The 20,118-nt window shown below is 35.1% G+C and overlaps 2 protein-coding genes across 3 annotated transcripts; both read right to left on the bottom strand.

Moving 5' to 3' along the window:
• Nucleotides 1-3,495: 3,495 nt before the first annotated feature.
• Nucleotides 3,496-8,415, bottom strand: cep15 (centrosomal protein 15). 2 transcript variants are annotated; one of them, XM_084100050.1, is made up of 4 exons: nucleotides 8,236-8,415; nucleotides 6,294-6,417; nucleotides 5,254-5,322; nucleotides 3,496-4,907 (listed from the first exon to the last, which is right to left on the bottom strand). In XM_084100050.1, the coding sequence occupies exons 1-4, from the start codon at nucleotides 8,298-8,300 to the stop codon at nucleotides 4,716-4,718; spliced, it is 450 nt and encodes a 149-aa protein (XP_083956176.1). In that variant the 5' UTR covers nucleotides 8,301-8,415; the 3' UTR covers nucleotides 3,496-4,715. The 2 variants fall into 2 exon arrangements, with proteins under 2 accessions (XP_083956176.1, XP_083956177.1); XM_084100051.1 differs by lacking the exon at nucleotides 8,236-8,415 and adding an exon at nucleotides 6,540-6,811 and having other exon boundaries at nucleotides 3,518-4,907.
• A 715-nt stretch (nucleotides 8,416-9,130) lies between these two features.
• LOC311074593 (uncharacterized protein) lies at nucleotides 9,131-18,566 on the bottom strand. Its single transcript, XM_084101298.1, has 17 exons — nucleotides 18,189-18,566; nucleotides 17,939-18,007; nucleotides 17,121-17,189; nucleotides 15,595-15,649; nucleotides 15,403-15,481; nucleotides 15,236-15,302; nucleotides 14,920-15,068; nucleotides 14,221-14,811; nucleotides 13,392-13,453; nucleotides 12,656-12,768; nucleotides 12,111-12,179; nucleotides 11,704-11,742; nucleotides 11,496-11,550; nucleotides 11,304-11,382; nucleotides 11,144-11,210; nucleotides 10,796-10,944; nucleotides 9,131-10,698 (listed from the first exon to the last, which is right to left on the bottom strand). Exons 1-17 carry the CDS (start codon nucleotides 18,387-18,389, stop codon nucleotides 10,320-10,322), a joined length of 2,292 nt encoding a protein of 763 aa, XP_083957424.1. The 5' UTR covers nucleotides 18,390-18,566; the 3' UTR covers nucleotides 9,131-10,319.
• Between the last annotated feature and the right edge of the window lie 1,552 nt (nucleotides 18,567-20,118).

Below are 20,118 nucleotides of genomic sequence, written 5' to 3'. Positions count from 1 at the left end.
ATTATATACTTATAAACATTTTCAAGGCTATTTCAAGGCTATATATATATATATATATATATATATATATATATATATATATATATATATATATATATATATATATATTATATATACTTATAAACATTTTCAAGGCTATATATATATATATATATATATATAGCCTTGAAATAGCCTTGAAAATGTTTATAAGTCAAATCAAAGTGGTGTAAACTACATGCCGGAAGCCATTTTGTTGTCATGTGACAAGAAAACCATATAAAAAAAAAATTAACACAGATAGCATGCCCAAAGTGACTAGAAAAAAAATGATCACATATTTTTAACCTTTTAATGAAAAGGCATGTACTTAAAAAAATATGATTGAACTCAAAATGTACTGTTTTTTGACGAGATATATCCAAATTGACCAAAATTAAAAAATTAATGTAGCATTTATTTTAAGTTGAAACAACACATTATTCGTTTTTTTTATGTTGAATTTTAAGTTGTGATAATTAAGTAAAATGCAGTAACATAAAAAAAAGAATCATAATTTTTGAAAAATATTCTTACCTTAAAAAAAGGTTTTAAAAACTTGATAAAATTAAGTTGTGTACTCTCACACATAAACAAAGTACTTTTTAATTGGTTAGACCACACATTTTTGTAAAAAAAAACAGCAACTTGTCAATCAATTCTTAAATACGAAGAACTTGGCACACATTTTAAACTAGATTTCTCTTTTATAATAAATTCAGAGATCCTTGCTTACACATGGATGTACAAAATAGCGTCCGGGTAATTGTAAATGAAATAAGCTTTGTGTGTTCACATTCCCCATTCCTAAACGAATGGGATCAGACATTACCAGCGCAGGGGCGTGAGTGGCAGGCAGCGGTGCCCCTTCGCTGTTCGGCCTGTTCGTCAAGGGCACGCTCAGAGAAGGAGCTTTATTGCTTTAAGGTGTCGAGGCAGCCGCATGGTAGCGGAGCGCCGGGACTCTGCCTCGCCGGAATTACATCAATGTCAGTCTCGGGTATGACCTCCATTCAGAAGCAGTCTTGAGGGCTTCAGGCCACGCAGCTGAAGGGGACCTTCTGTCCCCTCGTCCAACTCTTTACCCACACTGTCTTAAAAGAGACGAAGGTCTGACCTCAAAACAATCAGTTCCACATTCAACAATCTCAATGCCTTGTTATATAAATATGAATGCAAATGATGAATTGTGTTAGGGATATGAGCCAAAGGAAACTGCTAAATGAAATCTAAAGCTCTTCAATAGTCATCTGTTTAAATTGCTGTATTGCTTCTATAGAGGAGTGACCTGAAATCAGTCTCATTGTTTGGCAGGATCAGCAAATCTGGGATGTCCGGTGTTAATCTTTTGACCTAGGATGCCCTTTCAGGACAATCTCCACTCCCTGTTTCCCAATGGATGGGTCTTAATTAACTCAGACCAAAAACCCTGCTGTTAAGCTGGTACTCTCTTCAATACACCAAGTTAGAATGCAGGGGGTTTGATATAGAAAGCGATGTGTCACTGACTTGATCCTTTAGACTGTGATTTTACGCCCAGCTCGGGTGGATTTCTGATCAGAATATACTCCAATCCATATAAAACTAAATATATTTAGCATTATAACACACAGACAAGCACATGCACTCATAAACTACTACAACAAATGTTGGGATGGAGTGGATGTTTTGAGTACTCGGATTAAAATGTTCCAGTGAGGTAAGGGGGGAAATAACAATACCGAAACTCAAAATAAATACAAAACAGAATGACGTACAAGTTAGCCAGAACAAAAACACAACAGGAGTCCCCTTATGACCAGCACTAGTGCTGGAATAATAGTTTCAAGAATGGAGAAAATTCCCCAACAGGCTCCCGAGCGAAAGCTATTCGTGTTTAAGTGCACTACATTGACAAAGATCCTTAGTTGTGAAAAGCTCCTTCGGGAGCAATGGGTGGTATGTTTCTGATGGAAGACCAACTTGTTTTGCTAAGGAGAATTTAAAATATTTATACAGTTTCAAAGATCTAATGATCAAAGATTAACGGAATTACTAAAAAAATATATAATTATGCTTTCTTGATAACTGATACGACCGCAACTACCATTTTAGTAGCCACACAAGACAATTAGTAATAAACAACTTTGTTCTACCATCTTACGATAATGTTCTGGAGATCTGGCTGATGGCCAGGTGTCTGAAGCCCGGATCTACAACATTTGGCCTTGGCCTGTGCCTGAGCTCTGACAGCCTCAGTTGGCAGTGGTGTCCGTAGCCAAACCACCTCAGGGCTTTCCCCATTAGAATACATAATGCAGAACTAGTCATTTGGAAGGGCTCCAGATCGTGCTCTTCAAAACCCTTTTAGATAATTTGCTGTCTTGCCCTCCACCCACACCCAGAATTCTCCACCCCTCCGCAGCCAACTGAACCCCCCCCCTGCCAATTTGGAAGCCTCGACTGGTGCCCTGACCTCAGGGGCAGGAGTCCCAGCTGAGGAGGAAGGGCAGCTGCCAACCACCACCACTTCAACCCTGACCATCCAGATGATCGCGTTTGTCAAGCCGCCACTCCGTGTCACCCTGAACTGGTTTGATCATCCAATTAGGCTAGGTCACGGTCTGCAATCTCTCCCTCCATACAGGGACGATAGACTAGACAGCGAAAGAGTACGAGGGAAAAAAGTGATTGTTAAGGCACTCAAAATCTCTCTCTCTCTCTCTCTAAACCACTAGTCAACTTAAAGTCTAACCTTTCAACAATACAATAGCAATTACTTGTGGACAGTCGAAGTGCTCAGAGAGGCTTTGTGTAATGCCAGTCATGACCTCATTGTTGCTGAGGGTTCAGGTAGGAGGCGATGGGGTTTAGGGCAACATTCAAAAGCACCCCACATATATTTGAGTCTTGAGACAGCGCAGCAATGCTTGAAAGAGTTTTGGTTTAATCTGGACTTAAATTCCTCACCAATGCCTAAAACGCAACTTAGATACAGCTTCCGTTGTGTAAATTTGGAGGAAAATGGGGGGTGTGGAAATAGGACGATGAATTTGTTTTTTTCTTAAAAACACATTTTTTATATGAAAAACTAATTTTAACTTGTAAACAAACTTTAATAATACCATTTCATTTTACATCTAACTATAATAATAAAGTAAAATGTGTGGCACAAAAATATAAATAAAATTATAATAATGGGTAAAAGATGTAAAAGATGCATAGTTTTACGAGTTAATTGCATAGTTTATTACAAATTACTGCTATCTTTACAACTGATTCATTACATTGTTATAAAGTGGCATTGTTACAGAAAGTGTAGTCAGTATCGCCCCCATGTGGACGTACACTGAATTTGGGCTCCTAATGTTACACACATAACACCTAAAGCATTCAAAGAACACATTTATTTGCATACAATCATACACATAATAATAATAACAATAAATAAATAAATAAATATACATATATATATATATATATATATATACATACATATATATATATATATATATATATATATATATATGTGTGTGTGTGTGTGTGTGTGTGTGTATACACACTACTGTTCAAAATATTAGATCAGTAAGATTTTTTACGTTTTTTAAAGAAGTCTCAAATAGTAAGCTTTTGTAACATTATAAATGTTTTTTACTGCCACTTTTGATAAATGTAATAGATCCTTGCTGAACAAAATATAAAATGATTATTTTTTATTTAAAAAAGAAAAATTGACCCCAAACTCTTGAACAGTAGTGTATGTTACGTAATGTTACAAAAGTACAAAAGCTTTCTATTTCAAATAAATGCTGTTCTTTTTAACTTTCTGTTCATCAAAGAATACTGAAAAAAAAGGTAAACAACTGTTTTAAACATTGATAATAATAAGAAATGTTTTCTGAGCAGCAAATCAGCATATTAGAATAATTTCTGAAGGATCATCATGTGACACTGAAGATTGGATACATCTTCATACCGAAAATGTACATACCGTGATATGCATATTGCAAGACATTGCAATATCTTAAAGGGATACTCCACTTTTTTTGGAAATAGGCTCATTTTACAACTCCCCCAGAGTTAAACAGTTGAGTTTTACCGTTTTCGAATCCATTCAGCCGATCTCCGGGTCTGGCGGTACCACTTTTAGCATAGCTTAGCATAGATCATTGAATCGGACAGGACCATTAGCATCTCTCTCAAAAAAAATGACCAAAGAGTTTCGATATTTTTCCTATTTAAAACTTGACTCTTCTGTAGTTACATCGTGTACTAAGACCGACGGAAAATGTAAAGTTGCGATTTTCTAGGCTGATATGGCTAGGAACCGTACTCTCATTCCTGCGTAATAATCAAGAAACTTTGCTGCCGTACCATGAGTCCAGCAGGCGTAATGATATGACGCAGCGCCTGAAAATAGTCCCCAGCTCAGTAACTTCCAACGTGACCGGGACTAAGTTTGTCTAACCTATTAGACCTACCGCCAGACCCGGAGATCGGCTGAATGGATTCGAAAACGGTTTAACTCTGGGGGAGTTGTAAAATGAGCCTATTTCCAAAAAAAGTGGAGTATCCCTTATAAAATTTTTAATAGGCTACTTCAAAAAGTTGCGAAAAGTCAAAGTTTTTGGTCGACGCATAGAGCGGAGAATAGACCAGGCACGCGACTGTTACTTAGCTACGCGTGATCATTTATTTGGACAAGCTCCACGCATCATTCAGACAGCTGATTTAGGTTTGGGTCGAGGGGGTTTACCCCTGCATTGCGCAGGTGAGGCATCTCGTTGCCTAGTTTTCAGTCTCTGTTGCCTAAGCAATCTCCCAGTCTCACTCACCGGCGGCTGTCCTTTCCCAAGCAAATACTGCTCCCATTCTGGCAGTTTCCTTTCAACTGAGGCCCAATAACGAGTCTATGACAGGACGACAAAAGAGCAACATAGTTAAAAGAGCAGATAATTCATAAATATTTACTTCTGCACAACATTCTTATAACTTGTGTAGCTAAATCATTTCATACTTGCATTTGCATTTAAACTAGAGCAGCTGTCTTGTTCTATATAAAAAAACACATATTATATTTACTTTACAACTGCCTCTTTTCAATTCATTATGATGGCACAGATGGGCACACAGATGCTGTTGGCATCATCTAGACAAAAAGTACTTCAAATGGAACATTTACTATAACCTGCTTAAACGCTGTGCAACAATTTTATTTTATGAGACAGAAAGTAAGTATGTATGCTAGTCAAATACCTCAAGGTTTATAATATCTGGATGAAGGAGCTGTCTGGTTTGAAGATTTGTTTCAGCATTCTGTAAATCCTGCAACAGAAACACACACATAAATACAAACAAATTTCAAATACATTTTTAACACCCAAAATCAATTTAAGAATTTAATTTCACTGGGCTAAGAAGTTAGGAGGGTCATTCACGTCTGAATTCTGGAACTTTAAAAAATGTGTATGCATGTGCTGCAATTTAACACAGTATTTCTAAACAATTAAGAGTGCCTAACATGATTTGCTGTTGCTGATAATATCATACAAATTTCCATATTTTTTTTAAGTGATTTTTTACAGGATGTCATTTTTTAGAGCAAGACAAGCCAACTAATACAACAAAACATCACAAAAGTAATCAATCGATAATAATTATAATAATCCATAGTATGGTAACACTTTACGATAAGGTCTCATTTGTTAACATTAATTAATGTATTAACATGAACTAACAATGAGCAATACATTTGTTATTTATTAATCTTTGTTAATGTTAGTTAATACAAATCCAGCTGTTTATTGATTGTTCATGTTAGTTCACATTGCATTAACTAATGTTAACAAATACAACATTTTATTTTATTTAATAATGTATTAGTAAATGTTGAAAATAACATTAACTAAGATTAATAAATGCTGTAGAAGTATTGTTCATTCATTATGTTAACGAATAAAACAAATTGTAAAGTATTACCGATAATACTTAGCCTATGTAACTTTTCTTTTACAGATTTTTTTTTTTTAACAAAAGACAAGCAGGATTGAAAGTGAAAACTAATGTTATTGCATTTTATACATTAATACAAATTGGGAGTTTTATATTTTATGCAACATATTAAGACATACAGTGGATACACTTTATATCAACTGTATGATGGAACATGAAAATGTAAGAACTCGTTCCATCTTCATACCATGAAGTAATTAGATGAAAAATCTTTTACTGTACTTATGTTTGGAATACATTATCATATAAAGGCATAGTACAGTATAGGCTATAATACAGATAACCTTAAGGATCTGAGCATTCCTCTCCTTCGCTGCTTGAGACATCAGACACTGCTGTTTCTTCTTAGTCTTCTGCTGTTCATTGTGCGCTTCCATCTGCTGCAGCAGTAATGCTCTTTTTCCCAGTCTACATGAGAAAAATTATATCCATTAAGCCGTAAAGTTTCATAACAAGGAATGAATGACTGGGAGAGACTTTTTAACCGACAACTAGAGCTTTATTCTCAAGAACAAACTGGAATAACTCACATATCTTCATGTTTCTGGCTAAGTTCTAACTCTTCGTGTGTATAAGAAGACATTAATGTAACGTAGTTTCAAAGACATAAAAAGAAACCCAAATTCTGTCATCTGACTGAAACTTTATCTAAAGAAATGTCGCTAACGTTACTTCATGCAGCCAAAACCTTCACGTTGTCATAACAAGCCCCGCTGTTATTCTGCGAGCATACTATCTGAAAAAGCAAAGAGCCTGGCGTAACCATACCAACTACCATGTGTGCGGAAATGACTGCTCGTGAAAAAAGATTAGCACAAGTGCGCCATCTACTGTTGGGAAGAGTATGTTGAACATAACGTTACAGTGATTATGGCTCTTTTAAAATGAGTAAATTATTATTTAAATTTGGGTCAGTTTAAATATCCTTTTCCTTTTCTTTCTTTTGTTGCTTTGTCAGTTGTAACTTAAATATTCATCTTTGTGGTCTTTGTGCATAAAAATCACACTCAATACACTGGAAATAGATCTGAGTCGCCTTATATCTAAGCAGACCCAAATAATTCCTATAGCCTACAGGAAGTCAGTACAATATGGGGACAAAAATTAACAATTTATAAATAAAAAGTAGCCTAATAAAAATAAAATGCCAATCACGAAGCAAAAAATAATTGGCCAGTACATGGCAGAAGTGTTTGAAGGATGAAACCAATAACAAACTTGTTTTTGTCCTTCTTTTGTTATAATTATTATATTATATTCACAAATGTGTGTATCTAGGCTATTGCATGCTCTGTATTTATGTTTACCAGTCTCCCAATTTTATCAGTCGAGTTAGCCTACTATTATTGGCTTTAACAGTAAAATCATAATACACTAAAGTAAGTATGCAAGTAAAGCTTTATTCATATATATATCACCTCTTTACAGAAGAGAAATTTACAGAAAAAAACACACACATAGAAAAAAGATAATAAAATCTATAAATCTATAAATCTCTCTCTCTCTCTCTCTCTCTCTCTCTCTCTCTCTCTATATATATAGGCCTATATCCTAAAAAAAAGTGGGTTGCCAAACATGTTGAGAACCACTGATCTAGAGAATCATAGCTGTCATCATCATATCGGACTCTTATCAGATTGCAAATTCCTTCTCATTTACCAGTCCTCTTATATGAAAACGAAAATGAAAAGTAAAGAAGTTAACTCAGGGGTTTGACCAGAACAAAGTTGAAATCCATTATGAAAGCTACTTCCCCTGAATGTGATTCTGAAGATAAACCTAACCATGGAAGGCCCATTCATACTTTGATAAACCACAGCAAAATAATTTTTTATTTTTTTATTTTATTTTTTGTACTTAAAGGTACGGAAACATATCAACAGATTCCATGAAAGCAAAATACAAAGCACATGTCGTGTCATAAATTGTTGTGGCCTGAGCAATGGTCTCTCACCTTCTTCGAGGACCTCCATGACGAGTTAACTTGCTCATGGGGAAAACCTTATTCGTCACGTCTTTGTGACTTTGACGTCAACTTATTCGACTATCGTGGGTGCAAGGCTACGTGATTATATAAAAATATAAAAAAATCATAGAACCGATCGATAAACAATGACTACTTTAGTAAAAAATGGAAGGCTGCTACTAATTACGTGCAATTTTTAATGCAAACAACAACATTTGAATGAATGGCAAAATTGATCATGGTTCACATACCAATCATACCTTATTTTTGGATGTTTTATTTTCGTATTCATCCTCCCATGTGGAGTCCAACTCACACTCATCATCTGACTCCATGTCAATAGGCTATTGGGAGTATATTGCAAACTCAGGTTCCTACTAAGACATCTCCAAGTACTAGTCGAGTATACAAAAATTAGACACACAAACCCAGACTCAATAAAGTGCTCAACCTTCCCTCTGTTAAGAGAAAATTACAGAAAGTATTTCTAGTACAGTTCAGCAAAAAATGACAACTCGAGTTGACTAAAGGGTTGCCATGTCTTCCATTAATGTTTAGACTCAGTAAAAAGGCTAGGATTTAAAGCAGGTCTTTACAGGAATATATAACCCGTGCTGAACAAAATGAAAGCAGTATGCCTAGACCAAACTGGCACATATTTTTGCTATTTGCTAGCTCCAAACTTTAATAATAATCTTAAGAATAATCTTATAATAACAAAATTATTCTTACATAAAAATCCCCAGGATTGATGGTCTGTTTTTGCAAAAACATAATGACAGGAAATGTGACAATCACAGGAAAAGGTGGCTTCCAGTTATTTATTCCCACGGAAACATGACTGTACACAGTTTACAAAACTCCAATTTATGTGTGCTTTAGTATGTTGCTTATTTGGTGAATTTGTAGCTAGAACTAATTACATTTTAATCCCACTTAACATAATTATTATGATAAAGCGACATGCAACAAATGTGGGGATTTTAACATGAAGACAGTTTACCGTCGTATATTGTGTAGTGTGCAGTAGCCGATTCCACTCTGAAAACATAACGTGACAGAAAATGTTAGAAAAATGTAACTTTATTTTTTTTTTTTATATTAATTTGACATTTTATATGAATTTTACATTCTGCTTTTCAATGCTCAGTGTGGTTTATAAGAGGCTGTAGTTTAATATTTTATTTGTATCAGTAAAAGCAACATTTTATCAGTGAGAATACATTCATTTGCTTCAGAAATAGAAACCTTAATAATAAACCAAAACAGTATAATTTTACATGGGCTACTTCAAAAAGAATCACTAGTATTGCATTTATAAACTGTTTTTTTTTCATAGTGCAACCTATGATTCATCATCATCACAAGTTTCATTTCTTGTCAAGCAGTCAAGCTTTAGTCAAAGTTGTCAGTTTATCAGTGAAGTCTAAATTAAATTAATTTCTCAGTACACTTCATAATAAGCAAAAGTAAAAATAAAAAATACAAATACAAAAACGTCAATACATAACTTTTACTACAAGGCAGACAAATGTATTTTTATGATGCTATTTCTAATCTCCTTTTGTCAATCTGCTACCTTTTTCACTTTTCTACTGTCCAAGTGATGGAAGCTCACTGTTGCTACTGTAACGAAAACAACTTTACAGTGTAACTGATATACACATAGGATTCTTAAAGAAAAGATATACACAGGATTCTTAAAGAAATAGTTTGACCTAAAATTAAAATTAAGTCATCATTTACTCACCCTAGTGTTGTTCTAATGCTGTATGCCCATCTTTTTATTTTGGACCACAAATTGAGATGGCTAGACAACGGCTAGATTTATTTTTTTATTTTATTTTTAAATCTCCTTTTGTGGTCCAAAAAAGAAAGAAGGGCATATGGCATTAGAACAACACCAGGGTGAGTAAATTATGACAATTTTCCTTTTATGGTGAACTATCCATTTAAGCAGACAGTTACAAGGAAGTATGAAGATATATACTCCTGAAGATAGATTAAACTTCCCGTGATTAACACCTTGAAAGCACACAGATATTTATGTCCGTTTTTTCCCCGTGATCGTCAATCTCTGCTTTTGAGACTGAAGCTGCCTCGTGTATAACGAGCCGCACTATTACTTTCAGCTAATAAAAGAAAAATACTACAATTTTCTAGTGTTATATTTTGATTGGTTATTGGTTGGGGCATTCTACAGCCCTTCATAAAACTGCTCAACACACCCACCTAAGATTCTTTTTAATCAACACACAAATAAAAAAAAAAACAGATTAACACTATCTGTGCCTAAATTCTGTTTGGGTGGGCAAGGTTAATTGAACCACATGGTGACATGATATCATCGCCATGACGTGCAAAATAAACGTGAAAACAATTCTGTTGGTTTTTTATTGTCCCTGTGCCCTGTGCGCCCCTGGCAAGATGCCGCCCCGGGCGATTGCCCATGTCGCCCATGCCTAATTCTGCCACTGCCCCAGACAAACTGTTCTCGGGGCTTAAAATGATTAAAGGCAAATCTAAGCAGCTCTCGTCTCTCTGATTTGTCCAATACAGCAAAAATAAAGTAATCAAGAACACTTTGTTTCACACGCTGAAGTTGTTCCTTCTCAAGAGTTTCATGGAGGAAGAACTTGACCAGTGGGGCCTGGTAGTGCTGCAATCCTAGAGTCCCCAAACACTTCAGTATGCGTGTGATGCGCAGGTTATTGTGTGAATATCTGCAAAATCAAATTAAAATCTCTGACCACTGGAAATGCCTAGAAGTATTTAAACAACATGAAATTTAACAAACAGCATAAACATGACAGTAAAAACCTGTTCAGGTTCCTAAAGCGATCCATCCAGTTAGGAGCACGGTTCACCTCTCCTGTTGTTTCGTTGACCAAGCGTATACCATAGAAATCCAACATGAGCTTATATGATTTCACCAATTTCCTCTTTGCTTCTTCATCTTTACGAAAAACCTGGAAATCAATTCATCAGATGAATTTAAAATTTTTTGTTTTTTTATATCTATATATGTTTTTGAAATGCCTTATCCAGCTTCTGAACCGAGACTGATGTGCACTCCAAAATATTATAATCCTGTCAGCCAAATCCTTATTTTTTAAGCTGGTTGGTAAATAGAGTTGAAAAACATCTAATTGCGTGTTTTAAACTGACCTTTATTTCCGTTTTTGTGAGCGCATGTGCATCCGAATTAACCCCTCGCTCTTGTATGGGAAACAACCTGAAAAATTCTGAAATGGTTAGCTGAATTATGGTCATTCAAATGTGCTAAAACACTTTAAGAGTGCAATAATGAAGTGTTACAGTATCTAACCATTGAATGTAGGAGTGACAGTCTTCCAGCAAGTGATATTGACCCTTCCACTTTTGGTGAAATTCATCAATGTGAACATCTGCACAAATAAAGGTAATATGTTAAAGCATTTGCCTTGTTTGAATGACACTTGTATTAGACAAATAACAATAAATTGTGTCATTTAAATATAGAACGAGCAAAATGCCATACCACCAGGTGAAGATTTTATTTGACCATGGTAAAACTCCAGGTTATAGAAGCGGCCCTTGACAACAACAATATCAACAACAATAAAAAACAAAACAAAAAACACTAAACCCATTCTTAAGCATCTGCTCCAAATCAAACCAGTTTTGATCAGACTTGGCTAATTCTGAGTGAATACTGAATAGTATAAACTCTGTGATGGATTACTTACGTGACCTGGTTCATCATCATTGCCATCATTATCAAGGTTCTAGAGTTAAAAACAAACACAAAGTTATCATGTAAGACTGAGTTCTGACAATATTTAGACATGTTTGTATGATTTAGATTCTCACCTATGTTTTACCTCATATGTGTATCAAAGGAGGAATGTGAGTTGGCATGTTAATTTGACATAGGAAAAGCTGTCATGACACCATAAGGAGCTTTTCTTTATTGAAAATCACATTTCTATGATGATATGCTTTATATGATTTTTCTAATTTAGGAGTTTTCTAGTTTAGGAGAAAGATTTCTGAAATATCTTTCTTTTTTTCCCTTGCTTAGATGATATCTTCATTAAAAAGTGGCACAACATATAAACTACACTCTTCCTTGTTTGAAAAGAGTTAAACGTACCCGGACACTATGTCGAAACTCTTGCATGTCCTTTGCAGCACACATGTTCCTGCGACTCCTTCTGCAGATCTTAACAAAACAAATCCCAAATGAGACAGCATTTTGTAAAAAAATAAAAATAAATAATATATATATATATAGATAGATAGATAGATAGATAGATAGATAGATAGATAGATAGATAGATAGATAGATAGATAGCTGCCTAAGTAGCCTAGCATATAAAGACAAAAAAGTAGCAGCATGAATGACGTTAAATAATCCAGTCAGGTGCGTTATTTTAGGCCAGTATACCATAGTTCGTATAGCTATAAAATCATAAATCATAGATAAACAACGACTTAGTAACAAACAATCTTATTAACAAATGGAAAGTTGTAATTATGTTCACTTGGTTATGCATTATTTTAGGATTAATAACAACAACGCGTCCCTAGACATCTAGGAAATGAATAAAGACAAGGTCGATTCTGGTTCAGGGACTTAATTCAAACAAACAACATGTACCTAAAACAAAACAAGACAGCACTGACGTCCAAACATACCTTCTTTCTGGGTGGTTTATGTTGGTATTCATCCTCCCATGTGGAGTCAAACTCGCACTCATCATCTGACTCCATGTCAAGTACAGGCCTATAGCCTACTGAAGTATTGCAAACTCAGGTTACTAAGCTACTAAGAAAACGCAGAGTCCGAGTATATACAAATCTCACAGCAGACACAATAACCAAGACTCTATAAAGTGCTCTGCTCAACCTTCCCACTGTCAAGAGAAAATTAAAGTCGAAGGTCACAGTGAACCGAAAGTATTTCTACAAAGAATGTAGCAATTCCAGTTGACTCGAGGGTTGCCATGTCTTCCATAAATGTTCAGTAAATACGAAGGCTAGGATCTAAAAGCAGCCGGTGGCACACCACGAAATAAAACAGCAGGCCTATACACTTATTATTTCTATTTGCATGATTCAATCTTTAATAACAATCTTAAAAAAAAGTTTTATATAAAACAGGCTAACAGAAAATACTCAGGCTTGCTGTTCTATTCTTAATTTAAAAATATAAAAATTAAAATAAAATTACAGAAAAAAGGCCCCTTCAAGTTATTAATTCCCACTAAAATGACAGTAGGCTATATAGTTTACGAAACTCCAATTTATGTGTGCTTTAGTATGTTGCTTATTTTGTGACTTTGTTGCTAGATCTAACTACATTTTAATCCCTCTAGACAGAATTATTCTCATAAAGCGACAAGCAACAAATGTAAGAGTTTTTATAGGCTACTTATGAAGACCGTGTACTGTTGTATATGTAGTGTGCAGAATGTTTTAAGCCAGTATTCCACACTGATAATGTAACAGAAATGAAACCCTCTCATTTCTGATTTTTGTAACAGCTTTAATATTCATTTTGATATCCATGACTCTGTTTGGCAATATGTTCAGTGTGGTTTTAGCACTGTATTTGCATCAAACAGCATTTTATCAATGGGAACATTCATTTGCTTCAGCAGTAGAAACCCTAATAACAAACCAAAACAGCTTCATTTTTACATTCCTCAACAGAATAAGATTATAGTATTGCATTTATACACAGCATACACATTACATTTTATAGTATATTTTTGAATCACGTAATTAATCAGCTAAATCATGTAATTAAACTTTCAAAGGCAGCGTAAGGCATAAAAATACAATATTTCCAATCTCAATAAAACAATTAATCAGAGTAGGTCAAATCAGAGAACTCACATATCTAACATTTACTGGTGGTAATTTTCATAATACAACCTTAGGTTCATCATCACAAGTTTCTTTAATTAATTACTTGTGAAGAAGTCAGGCTCAAGTCAAAATTGTCTTAATTTATCAGTACAATCCATAATAAACAAAAGTAAAAAACAAATATAGCAACAAAAACAACATACTACATTTACTACAAGGCAGGTAAATGTACTTTTATAATGCTATCTCCTTTTATCAATCTTCTAAATCAAAATAGTTTTTAAGAAGTCTTTAACTTATCATAAAGGGAGTTCCCATATATTTTCTGTATTTCAGTTTTGGGGAACAAACACGGAAACTCATGACGCTAACATAAAGGGCTTGCTCACTTTTTGTCACATTGTACCTCTCCTTCCTTCTTGGCATCACTATCACTCAACTCTTGATTTTTCTTTACATCATTGTCTTCTGAGTTGCTTGGACTGTTATCATCTGAATGATGTTCATCTTTATTATTTTTGTCTGAACCCGTTTCAACTGGCTGCACATCTGCTGCCTGCTGATCTTTTTCCCCGTTTATTTCATTTTCAATACTTCTGACATGATTATTGTCATTTATTTCGTTCACATTTGTTATCTCATCGGTTTCCTTTTGCTCCTTATGTTCTGCTGTGTTATTGTCTTTATTCTCTTCATTTTTGCTATCTACTTCACCTGACAGAAACTTCTTGGGGCCCCAGACAAACTGTTCTCGGGGCTTAAAATGCTTAAAGGCAAATCTAAGCAGCTCTCGTCTCTCTGATTTGTCCAATACAGCAAAAATAAAGTAATCAAGAACACTTTGTTTCACACGCTGAAGTTGTTCGTTCTCAAGAGTTTCATGGAGGAAGAACTTGACCAGTGGGGCCTGGTAGTGCTGCAATCCTAGAGTCCCCAAACACTTCAGTATGCGTGTGATGCGCAGGTTATTGTGTGAATATCTGCAAAATCAAAGAAAAAAATCTCTCACCACTGGAAATGCCTAGAAGTATTGAAACAACATCAATGAAATTCAACAAAAAGGAAAGTGACAAAAAGGAAGTAAGAACCTGTTTAGGTTCCTAAAGCGATCATTCCAGTTAAGAGCACGGTCCACCTCTCCTGTTGTTTCATCGACCAAGTGCATACCATAAAAATCCAACATGAGCTTATATGATTCCACCAATTTCCTCTTTGCTTCTTCATCTTTGCGGAAAACCTGGAAATCAAACGATCAGATGAATTTAAACATCCTATATTATTCAGCTTCTGAACTGAGATTGATGTTTCCTCCAAAATCTGACAAATCCTGTCAGCCAAATAGTTGGTAAATATAGTTGAAACACCTAATGTAATCTAAAATCTAATGACATGTTTTAAACTGACCTTTATTTCCTTTTTTGTGAGCACATGTGCATCCCAGTTAACCCCTCGCTCTTGTATTGGAAACAACCTGTGAAATGGTTAGTTGAATGATGGTCATTCAAATCTAAAACATTTTAAGGATACATAATAGTTAAAACATGCAATAATGAAGTGTTACAGTATCTAACCATTGAATGTAGGAGTGACAGTCTTCCAGCCAGTGATATTGACCCTTCCACTTTTGGTGAAATTCATCAATGTGAACATCTGCGCAAACAAAGGTAATATGTTAAAGCATTTGCCTTTATTGAATGACACTTGTATTAGACAAATAACAATAAAATGTGTCATTTAAATATAGAACGAGCACAATGCCATACCATCAGGTGAAGATTTTATTTTACCATGGTAAAAATCCAGGTTATAGAAGCGGCCCTTGACAACAACAACAACAACAACAACAATTAAAAAACAGATAATAAACCCATTCTTATGCATCTGCTCCAAATCAAGACTACTTTGCGGGCTATGAATACTCTAAACTAGGGGTGTCAAAGTCAATTTCTGCCAGGGCCACATCAGCTTGTGCGTACCTTCAAAAGGGCCGACTGAAAATTAAAGACCAATTTTATCACTCATATATACGCACCAAAGCTTTCAAGGTTTTATTTGTCTATTTTCTTTAACTATGCTATGTAACAAACATTATGTTTGTGCTGCAAATCATTTAATTAGTTCAATTTTAGTTAGTTCAGGGCTTTGCTAAAATTAATAATGTAAACTTTTTTAGAAATTAGAACGTTTTTTTTTTTTTTGGGTTTTATAAGACTTTTGCTTTTATTAAGATATTCCTGCTTTGAAAGTAGATATATAGTTTCATATTCCTATTTCCGTGGCGACACATCAAGCTTGTCACTTGACACTACCGTTTTTATTTCAACTATTTTGCTATTTAAATACTTTTATAATGACCATGTTAGTTGATTAACTTATAGCAGACTATGAGAGCCGACATGTTTGTAATACAACGTGACAGAGTCAGAGAATGTCAGATTTACAACACATAAATACCTCCAGTGTAAACTTTATAATTAACTACACAATGTGTTAGACGCAAGTAAAACACGTTTTTAAAATATGTTTGTGTAACGTTGCGTCCAAAGAATGCCGGAGATGTTTTCGAGTTTCGTGAAAATGCAAACAACCAGAAAACACAGGATGCATAGAGAACACGTACACACCAAACAAAGCACAAGAGAAACACAAGGGCTATAAATAGGGGAGACTATCAACAGGGTTGATATAACACAATATCACATAAATTATGCAGACTTCCTCTGCAGACTGCTTTATTACGCTTGCGTGTCACGTGACCAGAGTTTAGCCTAATCGCAGCCTTTGCGGTTAAAAAATTGCGTTGTCATATTGCGATATTATCGCAAATGCAAGTAATCGTTAAGCCCTAATGAAAATAATCTGTTATTTAGATTAAATATACAGAAAGCGGTCTAAGAATGTTCCCTTTATAATCGCTGGAGTTTTTAATCACACAGCGTGAGTTTATCAGTTCTGGACATTTGTCAAAACTCTGGCTCAGTGCCGCCAGTCAAAGAACGAAAGCAGATTTGAATTTATCAGTTCATCACTTCACACACTGAATGTTTTAAACACACGTGTGATACGTGTGAAGGGTTAATATTCACAATTAAAGCACTAACTGATTGGTTGGATAGCGCAATCTGAGACGTTTCATTCATATGTGGTTTATTTATTTTTTATTAACTTGTGGGGCGCATAATGAGGTGGACATAAGACATGATGACAGTAATGAAATAATGTAGCCAACACTGACATGCAAGAAGTGGAAGATTCTGAGTGTAATAGTTGAAAAGGATGCATTACTTACTTCACCTGGTTCGTCTTCATCATCATTATCATCATCATCATCATTATCATCATCATCATCGTCTAAGTTCTAGAGTCAAACACAATCAAGTCAGACAGATTTTCCTTTTGTATGATTAAGATTTTCACCTGTTGTTTATCTACATGTTTCAATGGAGGAATGCGAGTAGACATGCTCATTTGACATAAAGGAGAGTGGGATGAGACGTGTTAGTGGGTAAACTGTGTTACCTCATTAATGTAGGAAAATATGCACACTTTTTGTTATGACAATAGAAGCTTTATTTTTTTTAAAGTCACATTTTATGGATGTATGAATTAGATGCTTTCATCTAATTTAGTAATAAGACACATTAGTTGTACCTCTAGATCAGGGATGGGCAACTTCGGTCCTGGAGGGCCACTGTCCTACAGAGTTTAGCTCCAACCCTGAAAAAATCACCTGCCTGTAATTTTCTAGTAATCCTGAGGACCTTGATTAGCTTGTTCAGGTGTGTTTGATTAGGGTTGAAGCTAAACTCTGTAGGACAGTGGCCCTCCAGGACCGAAGTTGCCCATCCCTGCTCTAGATCCTCCCTCCTTGTCAAGAAGCAGAAGAGCTGCATTAAAAATGCAGAGCTATGGGTGGAGTGTGAAGTCCAAATTCCTCTCTGAAAGAATATCCAACCACACCCTAACCCGACCCATTACTCTATCCCTCCACCCATTAGACGTCTAGAGACGTGAAGCTGGACATCATATGGCTCTGCAGTGACAGTGAGCACCAAAAAGTGACACATCTTACCCCACTCTTCCTTATATCAAGATAATGAAACTTACCCGGCAACTATGCCGAAAGCGTTGCATGTCCTTTGCAGCACTCATGTTCCTGCTCCTCATTTTGTAGTTCTTTAAACACAGAAATACCAAATGAGACAGTTGTTTGTAAAAAATCTTTTCATACTAGAAACAGAAAGTGGGAAGAATAAGCTAAATGGTATATAAAACAACGTTCCTAAGCAAGATTCAGTGAATAAACGTTGCACAGTCACGATAGGGGGAAACAATAAAGCGTTGTGCCCAAACTTACCTTCTTTCTGGGTGTTTTATTTTCGCATTCTTCCTCCCATGTAGAGTCCAACTCGCACTCATCATCTGACTCCATGTTAATTTGGCGAATATTTCGAAAACGCAGGTGACTACTAATAACACGGCTAAACAAAGTAGCCAAAATACGCACAGATCTTAACACACCACAGAACAAAGTCTTCAGAAACTTTATAAAGTACATCAAGTAAAAAAAAAAATCCAGAATAACCAGTAGAACAAACCGTGCTTAACACTCCCACTATCAACTGTCAAGACAAAACGAAAGTTGAAGCTCATGGTGAATCGAAAGCATTACAAGAATTCAACAAGGAAGAACAACAGAGCTTGCGTTAACTCGAGGGTTGCCAGAGCTTGCGTTAACTCGAGGGTTGCCAGGTCTTGCTTAAATGTTCTTCCACAATATCCCAGAGTAAAGAAGATGTGCCCGAATAACCTTTTATTTTCTAGCTTATATACAGTATATCAATGTGTGTGTGTGCGTGCGTGTGTGTTTTGGTCTTTGATCTCTTGATAATTTGAAATTGAATAGGCCTACATTCTAGGTGATTTGGTACATTCATTTTGTGCTGCAATTGTAAATGACACTGACCAAAAGACGTTAGTAAACATAAGCAACACTCTCTGGAATCCACTCTTAGTGCTCAGTTAAAGTATTTAACTATTTTAGATTAAATACAGTATTTTCTGAGCAAATCTATCAAGTGAAGAAGGGACGGACATTTCAAGTTGATCTTCGACATCCATAGGTTAAGAGCTGTTTAAACTGGTAAACACTGATTTTTTATACAGCCTATGATAATTGATATCAAAAAGCACGTGTCAAATACTATTTTTGATCAAGTGTTGGCAGTAAGGAAAACTGAAATGCTGATTCATAAAATATTGTTCTATTAATTTCTACCATTTGTGAACTTCTAAACAATGACCAAACCTATGCTTAATACTATGCTGAACACAACAGTTTATGGGCCCCATTGACTTCCATAGTATTTTTTTCCCCAACCCATATGAAGGCAATGAGGTCCATCAATTGTTTGGTTACCCATATTTTTCTAAATATCTTCTTTTGTGTTAAGAAGATGAAAAAAAAAAAAAACCAAAAAAAAAAAAAAACAATTCATACAGGTTTGGAACAATTTGAGGATAAGTAAATGATGACAAAATTTCCATATTTGGGTGAACTATCCCTTTAAGTATTTTGTATAGCTCATTTTTTATAAGCACCTAACAATAGCATGTTTAGTGGCCCCTAGTGGATGTATTTGGAAACTATGTTAGGTTTCCATTCAGTTGGGTTTGTAATTTGTAGCTTTGGGAAATATGTCTAAGCAGTTACAAAGATAATCAGTCAGATACATAATTGGTCAAATAGGCCTATGTATGATGTAAAATGTATTTTAAAGATTGTTTACAGAAAAAAAAAAAAACCCTCAATTGTTGGCCACATGTTCACTCTCTGAAAAAAAGCTGTCGTACCCTAAGGTAAAAAAGCAAAAAGGTACGTCTTTGTACCTTATTTACCCCTACATCCTACATACTAGTACCTTAACTGTACAAATTAGTACTTTAAAAGTACACATTAGTTAGGCTACTTAAGTGTAGCCTACATATTAGTATAGCTTTTGTAAAAAGGGTACTGCCACAGTGATAGCTTTGTACATTTGTTTCTGAGAGTGTTGGTATAGCATTGCAGGACCTCTGTTCAAAATATATGGGCTTCAGTAAATATCTCTATTAAATTAATAATCTAAAGTTGTAACAAAACAATCTGTGATAACAATAACTGAGTAGAATTTGCAGGTTTGAATTAAGAATGCTTATCAATTTCCAATGCATTTAGAGTTGCAATTCATAGTGTAGTTTTTAACACAGTTCATTTTTCACTATCAATTAGGCCTATATTTAAATAT

This window comes from Abramis brama (genome assembly GCF_963993115.1).
Source record: "Abramis brama genome assembly, chromosome: 23".
NCBI lineage: Eukaryota > Metazoa > Chordata > Actinopteri > Cypriniformes > Leuciscidae > Abramis > Abramis brama.
The sequence above is the reverse complement of the archived record's forward strand: the minus strand, read 5'-3'. Positions and strand labels throughout refer to the sequence as shown.